This window comes from Eutrema salsugineum, unplaced genomic scaffold (genome assembly GCF_000478725.1).
Source record: "Eutrema salsugineum unplaced genomic scaffold, Eutsalg1_0 scaffold_7, whole genome shotgun sequence".
NCBI lineage: Eukaryota > Viridiplantae > Streptophyta > Magnoliopsida > Brassicales > Brassicaceae > Eutrema > Eutrema salsugineum.
The window spans coordinates 8,458,833-8,484,020 of NW_006256486.1; the positions used below are offsets into that span (position 1 = coordinate 8,458,833).

At 41.1% G+C, this 25,188-nt stretch overlaps 3 protein-coding genes, 1 long non-coding RNA gene and 1 other non-coding gene across 5 annotated transcripts in view; 1 reads left to right on the plus strand and 4 right to left on the minus strand.

Annotated features, from left to right (window-relative positions):
* LOC112083049 overlaps window positions 1-8,030 on the minus strand; it is a 10,359-nt gene extending 2,329 nt beyond the window's left edge. Inside the window, exon 1 of the mRNA XM_024150774.1 lies at window positions 7,911-8,030. Within this exon, the coding sequence (XP_024006542.1) occupies window positions 7,911-8,030 (120 nt within the window). The remainder of the gene's footprint in view (window positions 1-7,910) is intronic.
* LOC112083162 lies at window positions 5,329-5,434 on the plus strand. The gene has a single exon (XR_002897461.1). It is a non-coding gene; the product is annotated as a small nucleolar RNA R71 (small nucleolar RNA).
* A 209-nt stretch (window positions 8,031-8,239) lies between the features above and the next one.
* LOC112083050 lies at window positions 8,240-9,815 on the minus strand. Its single transcript, XM_024150775.1, has 2 exons — window positions 9,179-9,815; window positions 8,240-9,102 (listed from the first exon to the last, which is right to left on the minus strand). Exons 1-2 carry the CDS (start codon window positions 9,813-9,815, stop codon window positions 8,240-8,242), a joined length of 1,500 nt encoding a protein of 499 aa, XP_024006543.1.
* Window positions 9,816-11,432: 1,617 nt separating this feature from the next.
* Window positions 11,433-16,345, minus strand: LOC112083051. The gene is made up of 4 exons (XM_024150776.1): window positions 16,275-16,345; window positions 13,105-13,465; window positions 12,607-13,004; window positions 11,433-12,558 (listed from the first exon to the last, which is right to left on the minus strand). Exons 1-4 carry the CDS (start codon window positions 16,343-16,345, stop codon window positions 11,433-11,435), a joined length of 1,956 nt encoding a protein of 651 aa, XP_024006544.1.
* Window positions 16,346-18,789: 2,444 nt separating this feature from the next.
* On the minus strand, window positions 18,790-19,966 carry LOC18010704. Its single transcript, XR_002897386.1, has 3 exons — window positions 19,790-19,966; window positions 19,196-19,499; window positions 18,790-19,115 (listed from the first exon to the last, which is right to left on the minus strand). It is a non-coding gene; the product is annotated as an uncharacterized LOC18010704 (long non-coding RNA).
* Window positions 19,967-25,188: the final 5,222 nt, after the last annotated feature.

Below are 25,188 nucleotides of genomic sequence, written 5' to 3' on the forward strand. Positions count from 1 at the left end.
GGAAAAACAAACACCTTTATAAGCCAATTAGTCTAGACATTAAAGTTACAAACCGTAGAAGAATACCAGGCACACAAATCTCTGTGGATTCGATCCCTAAATACTACAACTGATTAGCTGTGCACTTGCGGCTTTCTTTTGTTTTGTTAAAGGTAAAACTTGTTCCCTCACACAGTTGATACAACATCATAAGGCTTAAAGTATTTAAGGGTACCTGAAGATCTGGAGGATGCAGGATATTATGCAAAACCGCAAGAGAGAGTGAAGCTGTTGGTATCCACAGTTTTCGGTCACTTTCTTCTTGACATAGATTCCTGGTCTTCTTCCTCAGGTTCTCTCCTAACTCCCCCAGACTTAGATTTTTGTAAATCTTTCAAAACCATAGCTCCTTAAACGAATAGTGGTCGCTTATTGCTCCACAAATTTCGACAATCTAAGACTCATTAGGCTTTTTGTTTCCCTCTCTCTTTTCATTCGTTTTTATTATTATTTTTTTTTTAGAGAAAAGGGAATACCTTTAGATATAGAGTCTTAGAGAGCACGAAATTACCAGTCAATATCTGTCTTGTAAAGCTTCATTAAGTTTTTGATACTCCTCCTTCCCAATTCCATTCAGTCTCCTTTGTGTGTGACTGAAAACTGCGTCGCTCTTCTTCTCTCCGATGTTTTTGCACATATCTGCTGATATAAACTAAAGAGAGAATGCATGAGGATTGAGAACAAGGATTTCAATGTCGAATAGGTTACATATTAAAATTTAAAGCAAAAGCAAGAAAATGATTTGTACGGATAGACATCCTCCCTAGTGTGAAAAAGTTGGTGAGAAGATGGTGAATAAAAGCAAAATAAATTAAAAAGAAAAGAAAATGATGATAGAACCGTGATGGTAATGAAGTGCTGATCAATCACTCATCCTCCGATGTGTCGTCTGCGAACTGGTGCTGCTCCTGTAAGAAGGTGACAATGCGCTCAAAGCGTCGTCCCTGTCTCTCAACTCTGCGCTCCAGATCGGAGTGAGTGTGCGATGATGTAGATGATGAGGTTTGGCCGGTCTAAATAGATGTCTGAAAATGAGCACGGGCCGCAGCTGCATCACGCTTCGCCTTGGCCACTATGTATTGGCCAATGGTGAATGGTAGACGAGGTACAGATGGCAGAAAATCATCAGGTTCCGCAGTCCATCGAGGACGTCCTCCGTTACACAATCTCGGGATAGATTCTGAAGGCAAGCTGACTCGGTGCTCCTCAGTGCCAGTGCAATATTTGTAACCAAACCTGTCTGGATCGAAAGCGGCACGAGAGATAGTGTGATCGCAAGAGAGATAAAGTAGAACATACCAGACATTGGGAAGTGGATCATCAGATGAGAAATCGAATCCTACAGCCTGTAGAATCGCTGTAATAGCACTCCCGAAAGCTAGAGTAGCGTCCTTGCACCCATGTAAATCATGCTTCACCTTTACCATATTTTGCACTATGATCCAGGCAAAGCAGGCAAGTTGTGGATCGTCCATAAATGGCATCTGAAATGTGATGAGCTCAGTCTTCAAAACACCTCCCATGTTGGCTCTAGAGAAAATTGTGTCTGCTAAGAGTTTGTGCACAACTCTCACTGCTGGATGAGTAAGAAGGGCTGACTTCGATCTCCCACTATCATAAACTCCATGACCCATCTCTCTCCACATGTTAAGATCAGGTTCATCTTCAAGGTAAATGCCATCAGTGTATGGAAGCTTAAGAGCTTCACAAACCTCAGAAATGGTGAGAGAGTAAGGCTGTCCGCGGATAGAGAATGACAAGATGCCATCTGATGCTCTGGGGTTCCTCCTCTTCGTGTGGTGGAGTGTAATAGTCGCTAAGAACTCATTGACTAGCTCAGGATAAGTCGGAAGGTTCAGCTCCATGTAGGGTCTCAGCTTAAGTTCATCGATGTACCAGATCACATCCTCTCTGATTCCAAGCATCTCGAGTGTATGATAATCAATGCATGGGGTGGGTTTGATGTTCAGCTTCTTTAAACGTCTTGCATAGTCCACTCTCGGGTTTGTCTCCCTCCCAATGTATCGAATCTGTGGTGGCTCAGGAGGTGCTCGCGTTTCTCTTGAGTGCTGGAGCAATCTCATCACATAGTTTCTTCTTCTCGGTCTGGCTTGGTTCAGAAGGTACTCTCCTAGAGTAGCATCATCGGGAATGTCCTCAGAGCTGCCACCAGTGCAACGGCTCCTTCGTGATCTGGTTTGGTCTATTTTTCTGCAAAATGAAATGATTCTTGGAAAAAGAGTGAATATGGATGCTGATTTTAACACATTAAGATCTGTTATACTAATACTAGTATAAAGAGATTAATTAAAACCATGAGCAAGCAGAATCAATATTGAATCAGAGAATTCAAGTAGTTCATGACTAAATTCGGATTTTTGATGTTCTCAACATAGAAATCTTCTAAAAATCGGTTTTGATGAGCAATTTCCATGTAAATTCTAAAGATTACCCAATACTAATCACTAGTCACACAAGACTCAATCAAATTCATCAATTTTGCTGTTCCAAATTCGATTTTTATGAAGCATGTAGAATCCAAATTTCAAAAATCTCAATTTCTCTTAAGCTAGGTGTTTAAAATCGATTTATAGATAACCTAAAAGGATAATCTGTTGTTCTTAAGCTATTTCCACCATCAATAGACCAAGATTTGGGTTTTTAAAGAAAACCCTAAGTTCTAAAATCAAGTAAAAATGGCGAGTTTGAGGTTCATACCTTGCTGGAAAGAGAGATTTGATGGCATAATTGAAATCAGCTTTGAAAAAGAGTGAGGTTTGAGCCAAGAATCTCTTAAGAAGCTTAAGAATTGAAAAATGTGTTCTATCTCCTAAAGCTCCAAGTCTTTTGGAAGAGAAAAGAAGGAGTTTTGATCCAAAAAGTTTGTTTCTTTTCTTTAAAAAGCGGTTTTGCAGCAAAAACGGAAAATATCTGGAAATTTTTAAGTTTACGGGAACTTACCTTTCTTGTTTGCACATTAGGAAATTTTAAAACTTACGTAGGATCTTTTTGGGTTTTACCGGGAACATTTCGGGAAACACCGGGAATCACCGGGAATCACCAGGTAAACACCACGCAACACCGGGAATCACCAGGCAATACCGGGAAATCACCAGGCAACACCGGGAATCACAAGGAATCACCAGGCAACACCGGGAATCACCAGGTAAACACCAGGCAACACCAAAAAACGGCAGAAATCCGCGGCGTCACCTCAACGACCAACGGCCGCGGCCAGTGGACGCGCGACCGCGGTGATCGAGGGCTCGGTCGCGGTCACATTCACGGTGCCGCGGTCGATGCTTCCTTGGCCGCGGGTCGGTCAGTCGCGACTGCGGCTCTTCCTCCTGCGGCCTTTGTCCAACCTTCTTGGCTTTGCCGGGCCAAGCAGCTAAAAACCTACCTTTTTCTTCTTGGTTTTTCTAATTTTCTGATTTTTTTGTGTTTTTGTTTTATAAAATACCTAAAACTTAAAAAGAAAAAGAAAGCATAAATTGTAAAAAGGAAAAGAAAACTAAAAGAAAGAGTACCTAAATGGGTTGCCTCCCACTAAGCGCTTTTGTTTTAAGTCGTTTAGCTCGACGTAAGCATGAGGAATCAGGCTGATTTGAATGGCACTCCACTTGATTTGCCCTTATCACTTCTGGTGTCCGGAGGTTTTACTTCTTCTCCTGGAGGAGCCGTCTTCTTTCCTTTACTCTTCTTTCGGACTTTAATATTGTTTAAAACCCTTTTTGTGTTTTCGATCAGCTCCTGGATCTGGTCCTCACTAGTTTCAGTTGTATCTGGTGGAATGATGATCTTAATCTTTGCAAAAGCTTTCGGCTTCTTCTTTTCTTTCTCTTTTGGTCTGTTTCCTTTGCTTGGAAAATCGTCCAAGATAGTAGGATAGTACCTTCTGCGATCCACATACAGGAAAACAGCATGCCGAATTGCGTGATCGATTACTGCTCCTACTGTAGCTAGGAATGGTCTCCCGAAAATGAGTGGCCTCTCCTTGTCTTTATCCATCTCCAGGACTTGGAAATCTGCTGGAACAATCTTGTCTTCCACTAGAAGTTGTAGATCATGAATCGCCCCTTCAGTATCTTTTTGAGATGAATCTCCAAAAATAACCTTAACCGTCGATGTCTTTAAGGTTTTAATGCCCATTTTTTTGGCAAACGTCATAGACATGATGTTGACGTTGGCTCCGGAATCGCACAGGCAGTCTGTAAACTTGATTCCTGAAATGAAACATTGGAAAACAAAACGTCCCGGATCATCGGCTTTGGTAAGCCTTTGAAACGGTGATCGTTCAAGTACCTTAAACGGTGGCTGCTTGGGATCGATATCCTTGTACAGTGGTACAAAGATTAGGGTTTCTTCTTTCTTTCCATCAGTTCCGGCCTCTTCTTCGGGCAATGTGGTTATGGCGTTGCAAAACTTCTTAGGGTTATCTTCAACTTTTCCTGGAAGAACTCCACTTTGCCTCTTCATAGAGTCGGCTGTTTGGGCGACTTGCACATCTAACTTTTTGACGTGCGAAGATAAAGATTCAAACTTACCATTCAGATCATTGTACAAGCAGTGCACTTTCACGTTCACGTATTTAGATGCTTTTTCGTTCGTCATAACGAGTTGTTGGATGGACTGTTCAAGTCTACCGATTTGTGAAGCTAGCTGGTTCGTCGTGACTCCCTGCTGTTGTACAAATTGATTATTAAAACCTGTACCTTGGTAGTTATATGGCTGTCCCGGTTGATATGGTACTATTCCTCCAACGTTTCAACCTTGAAACTTGTTTTGGAAGGATTTTTGCTGAGGTGGGTAGTACTGATCTTGAGGATTCTCCATATTTGAATTGCGGTAAGAGAGATTGTAGTAATATCACTTCGTAAGTTGTTGTTGAAACTATTGTTGGAGCGATTTTGGTATGGCACCAATGCTCCTACGTAGTTCACATCTTCTTCATGAAAGGCTTGATTAATGTGATCGATATCACTAGGTCCTTCATCTTCTGCGCCATTGTTGGTCTCACAAGCATGGATTGGGCGAATGTTACTCTTCTGAAGCTGGCTCACCATGTTCTTCAACTCAGTTATCTCCTTGTTGTCTGTTCCGGCTTGCTTCATCGATCTATCGTATTCAGGACAATCATTGCTATTGGCCTGAGCCAAATGTTCGATGAGAGCTCTTCCTTGGGTTATCGTCTCTTGTCCAAAATCTCCATTGCTAGCTGTATCAAGTGAAAGTTTGTATTTTGGTTGCAAACCTCGGTAAAATGTGCTCAGCAGGCTTGATCCATGAAATCCATGGTGAGGGCAAACACGTTCATACTCCTTTAAACGCTCCCAAGCTTCATAGAAAGATTCAGTTATCCCTTGTTGAAAAGTTGAGATCTTTGTTCTCAACTGATTCCACCTTGACTTAGTGTAAAAGTGGTTCAGGAAAGCAGTTCTACATTCTTCCCAATTAGTAATTGATCCTGCAGGCAAAGATTTCAACCAACGGTGAGCTTTATCTGCTAATGAAAAAGGGAAAAACTTACACTTTAAATAGTCTGGTGGAACTTGGTTTGTTCTCATCATGCTGCAAATTTCTTCAAAAAGCTCGATATGGTCCATTGGGTGTTCAGAAGAAACTCCATGGAACTGGTTTTGCTTCACTAATGATATGATTTGAGGCTTGACTTCAAACTCATTCCGGTTTGGAAATTGTACTTGAATTGCAGATCGATTCTGAAAATTTTGAGTAGGTGCATCAAAGTAGCTATTCGATGGTTCCTGGCTTGTCATCGGTGTTGATTTGCTGGCGGAATAGGGCTGTGAATGCGTTCATTCGGCTGCATTGCTGGATGGTCACCATCGGCTGCATTGATGGGTGGATCAAGGTCTTCACGTCATTCTCTCTCGCGGTTCTGGTGGTTTCTTGGAGGGACCTCATTCTCCTATCCATCTTGTCGAGCTTGATCACCTTCTATGTGATCATTCTCTTCGTTTTCTCCATGTTCGGACCCGTCTTGGTCCATATTTAGAGTTCGATTAATAGGATCTCCAGGCTGGTCGTCGTTGGCCATTCCTTGCATTCGTCAAAGTCTTTGAAGTTCTCTTTCGTGTCTGTCTATCTCGTCTAGAATTGGAATGTCTTCTGCAGGTCTGCGCCTGGTATTCATGCAATTCAGAGAAAAACAAAAGAAGGGAAAGATAGTTCAGAAAAACTTTAAGAAAGAACTAGAGATTAGGTGTCTAGAACAGAAGTTAAAACAAGAAAAATAGCAAAAGGCAGCGAAACAAATCCCCGGCAACGGCGCCAAAAACTTGATGTCGTGTCAACTGCGTGAGGGAACAATTTATACCCCTTAACAAAACAAATGAAAGCCGCAAGTGCACAGCTAATCAGTTGTAGTATTTAGGGATCGAATCACAGAGATTTGTGTGCCTGGTATTCTTCTACAGTTCTTAACTTTATGTCTAGACTAAATTGGTTTTAGAGGTTGTTTGTTTGTCACGAATTAAACTAAAACAAAAGAAAGCAAATAAATCTATCCTAAAATGCAAGTAAAGAAATCGAATGAAAGGCAAATAGAATAAGTAGAATATCGAATGAAAGACTAATAAGGCAAGTAAAATATCGAATGCAATACTAATAAAGCAAGTAAATATCGAACTAAGGAAATTGAAATGCAGGTCTAAATAGGCAAATAAAAATCGATGGAATTGTAAACTATGGCTAAAATCGCTGAGCTTTTGGGAACTCTAAGGGATCATAATCGGTTTTAACACTAAGGTAGATAGATTGGGATTGACGGATAACAATATATGGGTTCTAGAGCTAGAGTACGACGGTATGACTACGTCACTGTCGTGATCATAACCAACTGTTTCTCGTAACCCTGACCAGTAGGTTTCCACTCTGGCCCTGGAAGGGAGAGAACGCAAGAGCTGCACAAGACTCATCAATACTCATGATCTAGCCGCAGGTAGGTTTCCACTCCTACGGAAAAATCATCGGAAAAAGCATCGGTTTTAATTCACCCTAAGCCCAACTTGGGATCTACTCAGACATGGCTGAGGACGACATCATCATCGGTTTTAATAAAAGTAATGAAAAACAGTAAAGAAAAGAGATATGTATGTAAAGAAAAGAAAGCTTCTCTATTGAAGAACTCGGACTTGAACAATCTTCTACAAAAATCTCATAAAAACGGCTAAAGGAAAAGGGTTTCTGCAAAGTATGAATGGTCGTGTCTAAAAACGACCTAGATGACATGTATTTATAGTCTCCAATACTCCATGGTCTCTAGGGTTCAAGAATTGAGGCTGAGAATGACTTTGGGCTTCAGATACATGGGCTTTAATTCGGAGCTTGATTGCCGCGGTCGGGAGTGTCGTGACCGCGGGGATTGGCTGGTTGGCCGCGGTCGGGAAGCTTCTGACCGCGGGAAATAGGTTGATCACCGCGGTCGCGTGACTTGCTGGCCGACTTCAAGTGGCTCCGGGGCTAATGGAATATTTTGAGATCCAACCGTTGGAATGTCTCCAAACCAAGTGCATTTGAAAGCTGGTTGATTCTTCTATAAGTTGTCAAATTTTGAGGGTGATCAGACGGTGAGAAGGTCTTCGTCTCTCCATTAGAGTTCTGACGGTCTGCATTTATCCAAAAGAGTCTTTTTGTTCCATTTTGTGCCTCTTTATCCCAAATTACCTGAAAAGGCTTTTAGAATCCGGAAACATAGAAATCCTTTGAAAACCTTTGAAAAAATGGAGTAAAAACACCTTTAAAAGATATTAAAGTAATCCATAAAAATGGTCAAAATCCGGTGTTATCACTGACCATCGAGAACGAAGTTTACCAGGAAACAATTGTAGGCGAGAGTTATACAGAAGTACCTGATCATTCGGTTCAAATTGCCTGGAGAGGATTTTGGAATCGTGATACGCCTTGGTCCTCTCTTTGTACAGCTTCGAATTCTCATAGGCATGGTGCCTGCCTGATTTCGTCAAACTCATTCAGCTGTATCAGTGTCCTTTCTGCAGTAGACTTGATGTCGAAATGGATCATCTTTATTGCCCAGGCTGCCTTGTGTTCGATCTCCACTGGAAGGTGACAGGGCTTCCCATAGAGCAGGTGGAAAGGTGTGGTGCCTAGAGGTATTTTGAACGCGGTCCTGTACGCCCAGAGTGCATCGTCCAACTTCGCAGTCCAGTGCTTCCGAGTTTTACCCACTGTCTTCTCTAGGATCTCCCTTGATCTGTCGATTCGACACTTCGACCTGTCCACTCGTCTGAGGGTGATAAGGAGTTGCAACTCTGTGATGAACTCCATGCTTCCTTAAGAGTTTTTCGAAAATCTTGTTAATAAAGTGAGAACCACCATCACTTATAACAATTCGAGGCACTCCAAATCGAGGAAAGATGATGGTCTTGAACATCTTAAGAACCACTGAAGAATCGTTGGTGGGGCTTGCAATGGCTTCGACCCACTTTGAAACATAATCAACAGCAACCAGGATGTACTTATTCCCATAAGAAGATGGAAAAGGACCCATGAAATGGATCACCCAGCAATCGAATACCTCAACCTCAAGGATGAAATTCTGTGGCATCTCATGTCGCTTGCTGATCTTTCCTCTCCTCTGACAAACATCACACTGCGAGATGAAGGCATGCGCGTCGCGAAACATTGTAAGCCACCAAAAGCCTGCTTGAAGAACCTTAGACACTGTCTTGAAGGTCGTAAAGTGTCCAGCATATTCAGTTCCATGACAATGAAACAGCACCTCCGGAACTTCTGACTCTGCAATGCATCTTCTGTAAATTCCATCAGAACAATGCTTGTACAAGTATGGCTCATCCCAGTGATACCTCCTTAGCTCTCTCAGGAACTTCTTCTTCGCGTACCCTTTAAAGTTCTCAGGCTCAGCCTCTGCAGCAAAATAATTGGCAATATCGGCATACCAAGGACGTTGGGTGGCAGATACACCAGTTGAACTGATCTCAGGAAGTCTTCTTCGAACTTGAGAAGTCTCTGTGTTCGGCTGAGCAAGGTGTCGCGCGACACTAGTGGTGGTGTCGCTCGACACTAACGTTTCTCCAATTTGAAATGCCTACAGTTCTTCGTCAAATCTGCTCTGGAACCCAGTTTCTACATAGTATACATTCTCTTCTGGCAGCGTCTATGGGTACGCCATCTTCAACCCTGATGCGTGAGAGATGATCTGCAACACCATTCTCAACACCCTTCTTGTCCTTGACCTCAATATCGAACTCTTGAAGGAGTAACACCCATCGCAGTAATCTTGGCTTTGCATCCTTCTTCTGCATCAAGTATTTGAGTGCAGAATGATCTGTGTGCACAATAACCTTCGATCCCACAAGGTAGGGTCGAAATTTCTCAAAAGCAAAGACCACAGCCAACAGCTCCTTCTCAGTAGTAGCATAGTTCCTTTGAGCATCATCCAGAGTTCGACTGGCATAGTAGACTGCATGAAGCTTTTTGTCCTTCTTCTGTCCTAGAACAGAACCAACAACAAAATCACTGGCATCACACATCACCTCAAAAGGTAAATTCCAGTCAGGAGGCTGCACGATAGGGGCGCTTATCAAAATATGTTTGATATATTCGAACGCGGCAAGGCATTCGTCTGTAAACTCAAACCTAGCATCCTTGCATAGCAGAGCAGTAAGAGGACGTGCAATCTTGCTAAAGTCTTTGATAAAGCGACGATAGAACCCTGCATGACCCAGAAAGCTTCTAACCGATTTCGCAGAATCAGGTGGTGGCAAACTCGTCATGACGTCAATCTTCGCGCGATCCACTTCGATACCAGCTGCAGAAACTTTGTGTCCAAGCACAATCCCATCTCTGACCCATAAAGTGACACTTTTCCCAGTTAAGGACCAAGTGTTTCTCTTCACAGCGAGCCAGAACTTTGCAGAGATTATCCAGACAGTCCTTGAAAGATGATCCGTAAACTGAGAAATCATCCATAAAGACCTCCATGAAATCCTCAATCACATCAGTGAAGATGGACATCATATATCTCTGAAACATTGTAGGAGCATTACAGAGTCCAAAGGGCATTCTGCGATATACGAAAGTGCCGTATGGACACGTAAATGTTGTCTTCTCCTGATCATCTGGGTGGATAGGAATCTGGAAAAATCCTGAGTACCCATCGAGGAAGCAGTAGTAGGGATGGCTTGCAAGTCTCTCCAGCATCTGATCGATAAAGGGCAATGGAAAGTGATCTTTCCTGGTCGCTGCATTCAGCTTCCTGTAATCGATGCACATCCAGTGTCCGGTCACTGTGCGCATTGGAATCAGCTCATCTTTGTCATTCTTCACGACTGTAACCCCTCCTTTCTTAGGAACCACGTGCACAGGACTGACCCAAGCACTATCTGAAATTGGATAGATGATCCCAGCTTCCAACAGATTCATGATCTCCTTTTTGACGACGTCCTTCAGATTAGGGTTCAACCTGCGCTGGTGTTCGATTGATGACTTCGACTCATCCTCCAGGTGAATTCGATGCATGCACAGATCTGGTGAGATACCTGAAATATCATCAAGAGAGTAGCCAAAAGTTTTGCGATGCTTGCGCAGCTTGTCAGTAGTAAGGTAACCTGAGCATTGTTCAAAGAAGAGTTGATAATGACTGGATAAGTAGAATTAGAGACTAGAAATGTGTACCTTAGTCCTGCAGGGAGTTATTTGAACTAAATCTTGGGTGCTTTCTCCTCACTCCAGTCGGATAGCTGTTTCACCTTCGCATGGGTCTCAAGTTGTTCTATCTGCGATGCTAGCTGCATCACATGCTCGCTGTAATCCAACATCTTCAAGTAAGATGCTGAAATTTCGTCCAAGTGTTCAGCTTCGGTTTCAGACGTGATCAAAGCTCTCTCTAGTGGATCTGTAGGTAGCATCTCATGGAAAATCTCCTCAGCAAACTCTGTGAGAGTGTCGAAATAGAAGGTCTGACCATCGATGGTGGGCTTCTTCATCAGCTTGTCCATGTCAAAGTTCATCACCAGATCTCCAACATTCAGAGCGATCCTGCCCTTCCTGACATCAATGATAGCACCTGTTGTAGCTAGAAAAAGGTTTCCCAAGGATAAGAGGATTCTTAGGCTCCTCTCCATACTCCAGAACCACAAAGTCAGTCGGTATCATGCAGTTTCCGATTTTATTGGAACATATAACACTCCTTCAGGTGTCCTTGTCGAACGATCAGCTAGGAAGAGAGATATCCTTGTTGACTTGAATTCAGTCATGCCGAGATTAACAGCTACCGAATAAGGCATAAGGTTAACACTTGAACCCATATCACACAGCGATCTCTTGAATCTCTCTATGAATATAGAGCAATCCAAGACAAAGCTTCCTGAATCAGACAGGTTGTCTGGAATTCAGTTCTGAATCACTGCACTGACTTGCTCAGAAATCATCATCACTCCTTGTTCATGGCTGAGATTATTGGTCACCATTCGATTCACATAACGCCTGATAACAGGAGTGATTTTTACAGCATCAACCAAAGGTATTTCAATCACAAGCTTTTCCATCAAAGCTTTGCATCGTGCATCATAAATCTCTTGTTTGGACTTCCTAGGGCTTCTTGGGTAAGGAACTTTAGGTTTGTAGACTTTCTCCTCAGCAGATTTTGAATTCGGAGCATCAACAGCTTGGCTCTGTGGTTGGTGACGCGCGACACTGGTTGTGGTGTCGCTCGACACCGGCCCTGCAATCTCATGAACTTCTTCAGGGTCTTCCAAATCCACGACCTCAGGTGCAGGAGACGTCTTCTTGGGCTCAGAACTCAGATTTTTACCACTCCTCAACGTGATAGCACTGCAGTGATGCCTCTGATTGGTGTCAGTCTTTCCAGGAAGAAAACCTTCTTGCCTTTTGACAGTACATGCAGTTTGGACAACCTGCGTATCGAGCTGCTTGACATGAGTGTTCAATTCTTCGATTTTCCCATTCAGATCAAGGTAGAGAGCATCCATCTTTCCATTGAAGTCCACGGTGAGCTTCTGCTGACCTTCCAGAATTTGTTCCAGCATAGACTTCATCTCATTGTCAGGAGTTTGAGGTTGAGTTGAAGGAGTGCTGTAGTTTCTGGAAAAACTTTTGTTGGAAAAAGGCTTCTGGTACTGAGGCTTAGGTGTGTAACCAGAGAAGTTCTGATTACTGTTGAAGGTACTCCTCTGATTGTTTCCATTGTAGTTCCCACTGTACCTTCTGTTACCTTGCTGATTACCAAACCTCTGACTGTGAAACCCTGATCCACTAACAAAGTTGACATCTTCCACCTCAGCTTCATCCTCAGGTTCAAAACTATCCATTTCCTGTGCGAATCTGACAGACTTCTTACCCACTAAGAGGCTGTCCACAGAGTAAAGTTTTGCTTTCACCTCAGCGATCTGCGATCTATCCATGTTCCCAGCTTGCTTTTTTCGCTGAAGATCAGCATTCTTGGTGCTATTGCTGGATGCCAAGTTTTCGATGAGCTCAACAGCTTCTTCTGGGTATCTGGTGTTGAAGTTACCATTGCTTGCTGCATCAAGCGCCATCTGATACCTCCAGTCGATACCTCTGAAGAAGATACCCAACAGCTGCACATCACTGAATCCATGATGGGGGCAGTCTCGCTGGTACGACTTAAATCGTACCCAAGAAGCTTTGAATGCTTCAGTTGGTTCTTGAGAAAATGTTGAAATTTTCGTCCTCAACTCCTCAGACCTAGCATCATCGAAGAAGTTGTGCAGGAAAGCATTCCTGGTCTCTTCCCAAGTAGTGAGTGATCCTGGCTCCAACTGCTTCAACCAGTTAGCTGCTTCTTCAGCAAGAGAGTAAGGAAACAGCTTGTAGAGGAGGAAATCATTGGACACTTCATTGTACTTGATGCTGGTGACCAAGTCCTCAAACCTCTCGATGTGATCCATAGGGTGCTCATGAGAGTGGCCATGAAAGGGATGCTGACCCACAAGAGTGTAGTACACAGGTTTCAGCTCAAAATCGTTTCTTTGAAACGCAGGGGCGCGAATCGCAGAACGATTTGCATAGAACTGCTCAGGCCTGTTGTAATCTTGTTCGTCCACGACCAGCTGCAGGTGCAGGTTCCCTCACATTCCGATCTTCTGGAACGTTCCTCTGATTTCGAACGATCACAGCATTACCACGCGGTGCAGGTGGTGGATTCTGGTCAACAATATCCACTGGTAAAGGTGCTGGTGGAATGATGTTACCATCTCCATTAAGCCTTTTGCCTCTCGCATTGCACCCATGACCCTCTTGGTCTCTCCAGATTCCAGCATCATCACGAACAAGTCCGTTGGCGTTTTCCGTCGTTGCCGGATCCTTTGCTTTCCTGTTCGTTCGCTCTAACTCAGCCAGCTCCTCGTTCCTCAAATTCACTAGCGGGATGTCCTTGTTGCTTCTGGTTCCACGAGTATGCATAAACCTGAAGCACCAAAAACAAAGAGAGAAAACAAAATAAGCAAATTAGGTTATAAAAAGAAGGGCGTCGCGGGACACCACAAGTGGTGTCGCTCGACACTAAGAAGAAAAACTTAGTCGAAACTCAAAAACTAGGTTTAATGGCGAAATCAAGTCCCCGGCAACGGCGCCAAAACTTGATCTGCTCAAAGTTTAATCCCTAAGCTACTCTGCAAGAGCATAGATGTGCAGTTGTAGTATCTAGGGGTCGAACCACAGAGACAAGAGATCACTCAATAAACCTTGTAGAGATAGAGTTACGCTAAGCAGAAATGTGCGAAGTAAATGGCAATGCGACTAAGATGAATTAAGCAACAGTAAAAACGGTTTGTAAGTTTGATTGGATAAGGATTAGGTCTAGGGCGTTTTTCAGGAGACCAATGAATGCATATCAACTTAACTAATCATGGTTCAGTTATTAAGCACGGTTCTTGAACTCGAAACACAGAATTATAATTAACCAACTTCTTTTGTGAGAATTATCTAAGTTAAAATCCTAGAATTCCAAATTCCTTTGCAAATCCTACAGATTTAAACCAGCCTTAATGCACAAGTTCGATATGTTCACAAGGTGTCTAAACCAAATTCCTTTGCGAATAGCTACTTTGCTCAACCTAGGTCCTTTCCAGTTATTCAATTACACTTCCGTGTCAATTAAGCAACCTAAAATCTAAGTTCTAGGTGATCAGTCCAGAATTAGCATTAAGAACAACCTAAGATGAAGAACTAATAGATATGAACCCTAACTAGCAATTTAATCAATCATCCAAAGAAAACCCTAATTAACCCTAAACCTAACAGGTGATCTACTCAGACATGGTTAGCGAAACAACAAACATGATGAATAGAAAGCAATAGATTAAATCGAAATAGATAAAGGGGTTCGAAATCTTCTCTCTAAACGAAAAGAGTTTAGACTTGTCTCCCCTAGCTCTCAAAATCGCAAAAGCCGAAAAACTCAGAATATCTCTTTCTCAAAAATCTAAGGTATTGATAAAAAGGGAATAAAAATCCTATATATATATCTCTAAAACACGTTTTGGGCTTCCTTGGAAACGTTTAGGCCCAACTCCTTCTTCAAATAGGCAACAAAATCGCGTTTTCCTTATTTCTCTGACAAGTGTCGAGCGTCACTCTCCATGGTGTCGAGTGACACTAAAGCACAAAATCCATACTTGACGAATTTGATCCTGATTAAGCTCCAAAGTGCTCCAAAGTCTCTAGTTAAGCTCCAAACGTACCTATGACCTGAAAAGACTCCAAAAGACTCGAAAGACACTAAAAGACTCTATAAATAAGACTTATACCGTAGTTAAAAACCATAAAAACCATGATATATCACATGGAGTGAAACACAAGGTAGCTACTCCTTATCATCCTCAAACTAGTGGCCAGGTTGAAGTATCTAATAGACAGATTAAGGTCATTCTTGAGAGGACTGTTAGCTCAAGTAGAAAAGATTGGAGCAAAAGGCTATATGGGAAGAGCTGCCACCTTCCTGTTGAGTTGGAGTACAAGGCTTTGTGGGCTGTGAAGTTGCTGAACTTTGATATCAAGACAGCTCAAGAGAATAGGGTCATTCAACTCCATGAACTTGAAGAGATAAGGCTGGGGGCTTTTGAGAGCTCCAAGATTTATAAAGAAAAGACCAGGGCTCTGCATGACCAAAAGATTCTGAAAAGGGAGTTCAAGGAAGGTGATCTAGTGTTGCTGTTCAACTCTAGGCTTAAGTTGTTTCTTGGGAAACTTAAGTCTAGATGGTCTGGTCCCTTTAAAGTTCTTGAGGTGAGGCCATATGGAGCTGTTGTGTTAGAAGGCAAGAATGGTCAAGAGTTTGTGGTAAATGGTCAAAGGATCAAGCACTACCTAGTTTCTCAAGGGAAGGAGGAAGCTACATCAATTTCCCTTCTTGATCCACCACCAGCCTGTTAAATAGGTTTCCAAAGTCAAACTTAGAGACTTTAAAAAAAGTGCTCATGGGAGACACCCCAAGCTTATCATTTGTAAATATGTTTTTCATCTTTTCTTTGCTTCTTTTCTTTTATGTTTTAGAACTTTTTGATAGGTTTTGTGAGTTGGTCTCAGGTTCTAGGTGATTTTTGGAGGCCATGGCTCAATGATAAATTGGATGGAGCATGTGAGAGGGCTGAGAGAAGTGTTTAAGGTCTGAAAAACTTGGAGGACGCCTGAAGTGCTACCTGGGTGTGCGGCTTGAATAAAGAAAAGACCAACTCGCAGCAGGACTCGCAATCTACAGCGGTTTGGTCATGCTACCTGGTGCAAGAGGACCAGGCCGCACATAAAAGAGGGGACCCTGAGGAGTCTAAGTCCCAAACTATGCAAGGTAGGAGTGCGGCTCAGTCAAGCCATGGACCAAGGTGCACCAGCACTCGCAATTCAGTCCGAGTTGGGTCTGCGGGTTGATTCACAAAAGACCAGGCCGCACAAAAGAGAAGAAGGGCCGAGGTGACTAAGTGAAAAGGCCTGCGAGTTGGTTGGGCTAGCTGGTGTCCAAGAGCCCAGGCCGCAGCAAGACTTGCTGTGGGCGTGCGAGAAGAACCAAGTGGACCAGGCCGCACAAAATGAAAAGAAAGGCCAAGGTGTCTAAGTCCCAAACTCTGCGGGATGGAGCTGCGGCCTGAAACAAGAGGAAGCTAGGCCGCACAATGGTTCGCATTTCACAACGGGTTGGTCCTGCGACCTGGAAGCAATGAAACCAAGCCGCACCAAGAGAAGAAAGGCCGAGGTACTTCGGAACAAATCGTGCGAGTTGGTGCTGCGGGTCAGACAAGAGGAAGCCAGGCCGCACGGTGATCCGCATTTCACACCATGTTGGTCTTGCTGGCTGGTGCTTGTGCGACCAAGTCCCAAATCATGCGACCTGGAAACTGACAAGACCAAGTCGCACAAACGATCGCAATTTACACCTATTTGGTCATGCTAGCTGGTTACTAGAGGTCCCAGGCCGCACATTGTGAAGGAACCAGAAAATAGTCTAAGTGTGAAAACATGCGGCTTAGTCATGCGGGGTGGACAGAAGATCCCAGGTCGCACGTTAACTCGTAATTTACAGCGGCTCGGTCATGCGGGTCATCGGGACGTGGTGCCAGGTCGCAGCATGGGAGAGAAGACCAAACCGTGCAGAAGTATTTTTACTGCGACTTGGGAATGCGGGACAGAAAGAGGTGGACCAAGTCGCACAAAACCAAAACCTGTTCTACACCGAGTTGCTCGTGCGGCTCGGTCCCGACGTTTCCAGGTTGCACAAGGAGAAAAAGAAGGCCGGTCAACGAGAAAAGGACGGGTAAAAGCCTTGACTGGTCAACATAGATCTATTGACCACCAGTCCAAAGGCTTTGCACCTCTTCTCTCATTTCTCTCCATTGTTTTCATCATAACTCTCTCATTTCTCCACCAAATTCGTTGATTCAAAATGCTCTGAGCTCGTTTTTGAGTTGTTAACATCATCCTGATTTCATTTCGAACTCGTTGCATCATAATCCCAAGGTATTTCACTCTGTTAAAATTCATCTTTTCCATGTTCTTCAATGGTGATTTTTGAACTTTAAGGTGTGGAATCGATTTTGATAGGTTGTTTTAGACCTTGGGATTATTTTTATAAATGCTAGGGTGCTAGATAGTCTTGGAAAACAGAGCACTTTGTTGGTAATTCCTTGTTCTTGAGTTTTGAAAATTGTTGCAAGTTAATGAAAAAAATCGATTTTTCTTGAAAAAAGAAATGAGCTTGTTTCTTGCTTTGAACTTATTGGATTGATGCTTGGCTTGAGAAACTTGTTCATATGATTTTCAAATCGATTGCTGCAACTATTTGTTTTCACAATTTTGAGGAACTTTATGAAACTTGATCTTGTGCTAACATTGTTTTTGAGAATCTCTTGGCAGATGACTGAAAGAACCAACTCTCTGGCCAAGAAGAAGGGTACTGCATCAAAAGGCAAGGGTTTGGTCTCAGGGTCTTCACAGCCAAGAGAAAAAGGTCAAGGGGCAAAGAAAACCACAAAGCAAGGAAAATGTGATCCAGCGCCGAAAAGGAAAAGCATGAAGAGAAAGCTTTGGTGGTTGCTTCTGGTTCCAAGAAGAAAGGGAAACAGTTGGCTGTGGTATCTGAGAGTGAACACACCGAAAGTGACTCAAGCAGCTCAGCTGGTGGTTCCCAAGGCACCATTGAAGAGGAATCAATGAGGATTAAGAAAACTGAACCAGAAACACCTCATAATCTGGCTAAGTTTCAACAGATAGAGATCCAGCAAGGGAGGTGGAAGGTTCCCTGGAGGGCTCATCTTCTAGATATGCGTCCATTCTAGAAATTGTATCTTCTTTCTCATAGCTCCAAATTGAAAGATCTCAAACGTTCTGGAAAGAGGATTCAAATATCTCAAATCTTGATGAAGGCCTTGTAGACTGAATCGGTTTGGAAGTGCATCGTCCTTCGCATTCTTCGGAGATCATCGGGTCGGTCCAAAACGGTAGCGAGACAGGCGTGCCTTCCGACGAGCTTAACTCTCTGCTCACGCCTCCAAATCCGATGATTCCACCTGCTCTGGAACCATGATCCAATCCTTTCCAACTTTGATGAAGCACCTGACAACTGAATCGACCGGAAAGACCTTCAGGTGGCGCAATTTCTGAGATGTGTCTGTACGCAAAAATTTTGGCCGAGAAACCTTAGCTGCGGTACGCGTTTTGGCCAATAGGCTCACTCGCGCACTACAAAAAAAAATGTATATTGTTACAAAAAATTTTGTTACAATTATCACAATTTCGTAGCAATAAAATTGTTGTGATGTTTTTTTAACTGTCACAATAAAATCGTCACAAACTTATTTTCGTAGCAAAACCATCACTTTATGACGAAAATCTCCAATATCTATATCATCATTAATTGTAATGAAAATTTACAGTAAGTAAACGGTATCATTTAAAAACTATAAAAACCGTCTCAAAATTATCACATTTTGCCACATATATATAATGTCTTAAATCTATCAGTCGTTTTGACAAAATTTTAGTTCTAAATCGTCTCAAATAATGATTAGGAAATCGTTACCTATTCGTTATACTTACGTACTAAAAAACAGTTTAAAAACTGTCATATTATGTGACTATTATAATGTCCCAATTACGTCACTTATTTCTACGAAACTTTATTTGCAAATCGTCACAAATGATGACATAAAGAACATTGGCTATCGATCTTAATTTGCAACTATTTTTTGTTCCTAATTAACTAATGATAAATTGACATATTAAAAAACTATGTTTTCATAAATAAAACCATGATACAAAAGATCAGTATTACAAAGTAAACATACATTATTAAAAAATAAGTTTATACAGCTTTTGTATATAAACTTGTGAATAAAGGATAGGTTGCCTCAGAATCGTCCTCTTTGTCCTTAGGGTCGTTTGACACAAACTTCTGAACCTGTCAACGGTTCACATGTAATCAAATCAATTTGCTTTTCTGTTTTCACCAAGAATCATCTACGTTGATACTATGCAAAATCGAAAGGTAACTGGAACTAGGCCATTCTCTCACCCCGCAGCTGGCCAACCGACTTAGCGTCCTCCTGCACGAGGAAGAATACATTCCCAAATTTAAGAATATATATACAAGATGATGAAACAATGAGAAATTCAAAAGAAGTACCAGGAACTGTCGTGAATCAGGCCACCCATTCTTGTGAAACGCTTGACTGCAATCTTCTTCTATGATTCTAGGATCCAAAGCTATCTGTGTTTAAAAAGTCAAATACGCACTCTTTTCTACTATCCAATTCAAAATCAGACCAAAGCTAACTGACGAGTGAGAAGACCATGGTCTTCGTTGTTGATGCAGTCAAAGTACAAAGGCGTGAGGAAGAGGAAATGGGGGAAATGTGTTTCAGAGACCGTATTTGGCTGGGCTCTTACGACACTCCTCAGAAGGATCTAAGTGAAATCTTTCCAACCATCTGTGGAAAAGCAATTAGTGAGCAAATAATAAAAGTATCGTCTTCAAAGCCAGTGAACTCCAAAACACAAGAATAAAAAAGTATAATCAGCTTCCACAGAAGAAAAAAGTGAGCAAATAATAAAAGTATAATCAGCTTCCACAGAAGAAAAAAAGTAACGCACACACAAATCGACCCATCCACTCCTTAAAATTCTAATCCCAGAATCAAGATTTAAGAATCCAAATCGAATACAAGAAAAATTACCTAGAAACAAGCAAAACGAAATCGAAGCAATATGGCTTACTTACTTCTGTTCCATTGGCGATTAAACGAAACCCATATGAGAAAATCGTGGATGGGTGTGGAAGAGAAAAAGGGTTTTTTTTATTCTCAGAGAGAATCGGTTGGAGCAGAGAGCCACTATTGATGCAATCTCTGTATCTCAGATTTTGAGAAGAGGAATCGAGGATGAAAGAAGAAAAATCGTCCGCGTGTTAGTCTTCAATTTAGGTTTAGAAACCAAAAAAGACTTTGCACAAATCAGGGCCCTTTTAGAGCCCACAAATTTTAAGTTGAAAAAAAAAACAGGATCCAAGCTTTAATATATTAATAAACTAGAGGCTGATCTTCGTAAGAAAACAAGACTTTTATAGTATGGTAACTATTATGGTAAGAAATTTTTTTTGCCCATGTTAATTTTTTTTTAATTAAATTATGTATTTCATAAAATGAGTTAATCTTAAATAATAGTTTATATCTATTCGGAGAATAGTTATATATAATTCTCAGAAAACAATTACGTAATATAAAAATCAAAATTTTAAATCAAATTTGATAGTAAATATCTTCTTGTATATTGTAACAGTTTTTGTATTCTATTTTATACTCTTATTATAAAACAATAATATGTTGTATAATTTTTTTATAACCTAAGAAATAACAAAGATATCTTACAAGTGTGAATCTCTAAACTCTAAATCAAACACTCTTTAATCCAAAAGAGTTATTAAATTTTATTGCAATAAAAATATAAAAAGATATATTTTAAATCCTATACTTTTGTACCCTCTACCCCAAATTCTACATTCATTAACTTTTTATTTTTATTTTGTATTTTGTAATTGTTTTTTTTATTCTATTATGTATTCTTAGTATAAAACAATATTTTTATATTTTCTTATTTTAATTCAGATAAAAATAAAAATTAATTTATACCCTAAATCACACAAATTAGTCAATAAAAATTAATATATTTCTATTTTTAATAGCACTCAAATTTTTTTGACTCACTCGTTGGTTATTTGACATTTGTTACTTTTCTGTTCATAAACTCTTATCTAATACTTTATCAGTATATTAGATTAGTAATGCTAATGATCCAAGATGTTCAACATACAACAGCACATTCAACTTCTCAAAATCAGCATATACACATTGTTTAATTTCTTCAGCAACAACTTGTCAGATACAAGATTTTAAGAAAAATAAAAATATAATAGAATAAAAAATCCATTCAATTGGGTTTTTGGATATTTATCTGAATTAAAACTATTTTTTATCTATTTTTAAATAAACTTTTGATTTTATTCTTATCATAAAGTAGTAATAATTATGTCATAATCTACAACCAAACTCAAAAGTTACTATAATAGTAACTAATTGTAACGATGTATTTACAAAACATGTGTAACTTTGAGTGACTTAAGTTTAGTCACAAAAATCGTATAATTTAGTTACTAGATTTGGTCGCAAATCTGTAACAACATTTGTAACTATATATTTTGTAACAATTATGTCACGATTATTGATAAAAGTTTGTTACTTTCAATTTGGTCACAATATTATGACGAAATGGTAATGCTTTTATGACTAAATAATTTTGTCACGGTTTCGTATGAAAATTGTAACAAAGTTGTTACGGAAAAATTTAGTCGCAACTTTTCGTAACAATATTCACTTTTTCTTGTAGTGGCGGTACATGGAAAACGCCGAGAAAAAGTGCCTGCGGTAGGTGAGAATTGCCGAGAACCTCCAAAAACCCTTTTTCACTATCTTTCAAGTCCTGATTGCCATTTCTCTTCTTGGATTCACCATTTCAACTCCAAATAGCTCCAAATACACCTGATAAAACACTCCAAACATTCAAAGACTCATTGGGACCTAATGCAACTCCTAAGTCCTAAAACAAACCCTAAAGACCTAAAATGCATGAAATAAGATATGATTTGAAATGAAATATACAACCTCAATGATGCAAATTATTAACATATCATATCTGATCTAGATAGTTAGTGTTGCGAAAGTTTTCATTAACTATCAGACCTAGAATGAAACAGGCGATTTTTCCGTAGGAGTGGAAACCTACCTGCGGCGAGATCGTGAGTATTGACGAGTCTTGTGCAGCTCTTGCGTTCTCTCCCTCCCAGGGCCAGAGTGGAAACCTACTGGTCAGGGTTGCAAGAAACAGTTGGTTATGATCACGACAGTTACGTAGTCATACTGCCGTACTCTAGCTCTAGAACCCTATATTTCGATATCCGTCAATCCCAATCTATCATCCCTAGTGTTATAACCGATTATGATCCCTGTAGAGTTCCTGAAAGCTCAGCGTTTTTAGCCATAGTTTACAAACCAATTGATTTTTATTTGCTTATTTAGATCTGCATTTCAATTGCTTTAGTTCGATATTTTGCTTGCTTTATTTGCTTTCCATTCGATTTTTCTACTTGTTTTCTAGGATAGATTTATTTGCTTTCTTTTGTTTTAGTTTGATCCGTGACAAACAACCAACCTCTAAAGCCAATATAGTCTAGACATAAAGTTTGAAACCGTAGAAGAATACCAGGCACACAAAACTATGTGGATTCGATCCCAAAATACTACAACTGATTAGCTGTGCACTTGTGGTTTTCATTTGTTTTTGTTAAGGGTAAAACTTGTTCCCTCACGCAGTTGACACGCATCAAAAGCTTAAAGAAAATTTTCTGTAAAGTATTTCTTCTCTCTTCTTTTCTCTCTAAAAATGACCTAAATGATATGTATTTATAGTCTCCAATACTCTCTGGTGTCTGCAATTGAGGCTGGGAAAATGATACGGGCTTCAGAAATAAGCCTTCAAACTCGGAGTTAGCTGGTCGCGGTCAGGATGTACGTGACATCGGGGAATGGATGGCTGGCCGCTGTCAGGATGGTTGTGGACGAGGGAAATGGCATGTTGGCCGCGGGTGGAAACGCTTGCCGGCTGGTTTACGGGACATCTTGCTCTTAGCGTATCTTTTGATTGAATCGTTGGATTGCCAAGCTGTAAAGTGTGCTGGAAAGCTGATACTTCCATCGGGGGTGAACTTCTGACGGTTTGACACTGAGCTGAAATCTGGTCTTCTAGTCTTTTTGTTAAGCGTTTCCCTAAGTTTCCTGAAAAGAGTCTTAGAACTACAAATACTAGAAACACGTGATAAAAGTACTTAAGAGCTATTAAAAACATAGAAAAAATATTTCAAATTGATCCATAAAAGTGGTCAAAATACGGTGTTATCAATGACACATTGAACTCACCTGGTAGCTCAAGCTTGTAGGCATTGTTGTTGATCTTCTCTAGGATCTTGAAGGGGCCATCTCCTCTTGGTGCAAGCTTAGAACTACTTTGATTTGGGAATCTTTCATGCCGCATGTGTAGCCAAACCCATTCTCCTGGTTCAAATACCATCTCTTTGCGACCCTTGTTGGCATGCCTTTCATATTGCTCGGTTCTTTTCTCCAAAATCTCTTTGGCCTTTAAGTGGAGCTTCTTGGCCTTCTAGACTCACGGCTTCAGCTGGGGGCAATGGTGTGAGCTCCAGTTGTGTAGTAGGGTTGAAACCATACACGACTTTAAATGGGGAGATCTTTGTTGCCGAGTGCTAAGCACTATTGTAAGCAAACTCGATAAAAGAAATACACTCCAGCCAATTGTTCAGATTCTTTCCACTGGTAACTCGAAGCAGGACAGATATAGTTCTATTTACCACCTCGGTTTGCTCATCAGTTTGAGGGTGGAATGTTGTTGAAAATAAGAACTTTCTCCCTAGCTTCTTCCACAAGGTCCTCCAAAAATGGCTTAGAAACTTGCTGTCTCGGTCTGATACTATGGTCCTTGGCACTCCATGTAGACGTACCACCTGTTTAAAGAACAGGTCAGCCGTTTTGGTTGCATCGTTCACCTTGGCACAAGGTATAAAGTGTGCCATCTTGAAAAATCTGTCCACCACTACAAAAATAGAGTTTTTGTGTTTGATCTTTGGAAGCCCAAGCACAAAATCCATTGATACATCGACCCAGGGTGCTCTAGGAATAGGTAGGGGTATGTATAAGCCGTGGAGATGAACTCTTGACTTAGCTTTCTTTCACACCACACATCTTGCACAATGAGCTTCTACGGTTTTCTTGAGGTATGGCCAGTAGAAGTGTTCTTTCACTACAGCTAGTGTCTTATCTATCCCAAAGTGACCCATTAGACATCTTCCATGAGCTTCTTGGACGATAAGGTCTCTAAGTGAGCATTGTGGTATGAAAAGCCTTTTATCTCTGAACATAAAGCCTTCGAAGAGATAAAATTTGCCATGTGCTCCATTATTACACTCTTTGAAGCTGTCTCCAAACTCGGGATCTTCTTTGTAGAGGTCTTTTATGAATTCAAACCCCATAACTTTGGCTTCCATCGTGGCAATAAGTGCATGTCTTTTTGATAAGTCATTGGCTACAATGTTGTCTTTTCCTTTCTCGTATTTGATGATGTAGGGGAAAGTCTCAATGAACTCCATCCACCTCGCATATCTCCTCTTGAGGTGAGTCTGTCCCCTAAGATGCTTGAGGGTCTCATGGTCTGTGTGCACTACAAACTCCCTTGACATGAGATAGTGCAGAATGTGCAATTCTTAAAGTTGCATAAAGGCCCTCTTGTGTAAGAGTCTTTAATACAAGCTCAAGATGTGACATATGATCAGATAGACATTTGCTGTATACTAAAATATCATCAAAGGAAACCACAACAAACTTAAAGATTTATGCTCTAAGAACTTGGTTCATTAGTCGCATAAAGGTACATGGTGCATTGGTGAGTCGGAATGGCATCACCATCCATTCATAAAGACCTTGCCTTGTCTTGAAGGCAGTTTTCCACTCATCTCCTATCGCACTTGATGATACCCACTCTTGAGATCGATTTTGGAGAATAGAGTGGCCCTGATATGTTCATAATTTGCATCATTTAGGTTGCATAATTCATTTTAAATCATGTTTTATTCCATGCATTTTAGGTCCTTAGAGTTTGTTTTAGAACTTAGGAGATGCATTAGGTCCCAATGAGTCTTTGCATGTTTTGAGTGTTTATCAGGTATATCTGGAGCTGAAAAGATGAATCCAGGAGGTGGAATGGTGATCAAAGCTTGAAAAGTGGCAAAATTGGGTCTTTGGAGGTTATCGGCCATTCTCGCTGACCAAGAAGGTTTTCTCGGCCATTTTCACGTACCGCGGGTAGACTTTGTCGGCCAAAACACGTATCGCGAGTGAAGTGTATCGGCCAAAATCTCCGGGTGCAAACATGTCTCAGAAATCGCCTGTTCGGGGAACCTTCCGGTCCGATTCAGATGTTGGGTGCTTCATAGAAGTTGTAGAGGATTGAATCACGGATTCATATCAAGTAGAATCATGGAATTCGGACGCGTGAGCA

Bases quoted from the DNA above. Each gene is read 5' to 3' on its own strand.
- LOC112083050 (XM_024150775.1), bottom strand. From the start codon at position 9,815: ATGACGAGTTTGCCACCACCTGATTCTGCGAAATCGGTTAGAAGCTTT. The intron at 9,103-9,178 runs GTATACTATGTA...GAGAAACGTTAG, and splicing joins AGACGCTGCCAGAAGAGAAT to TGTCGAGCGACACCACCACT.
- LOC112083051 (XM_024150776.1), bottom strand. From the start codon at position 16,345: ATGCGGATCACCGTGCGGCCTGGCTTCCTCTTGTCTGACCCGCAGCAC. The intron at 13,466-16,274 runs GTACCTCGGCCT...TCGTGGAACCAG, and splicing joins CTCGCACGATTTGTTCCGAA to AAGCAACAAGGACATCCCGC. The intron at 12,559-12,606 runs GTATCAGATGGC...CTTCAACACCAG, and splicing joins TTCAGAGGTATCGACTGGAG to ATACCCAGAAGAAGCTGTTG.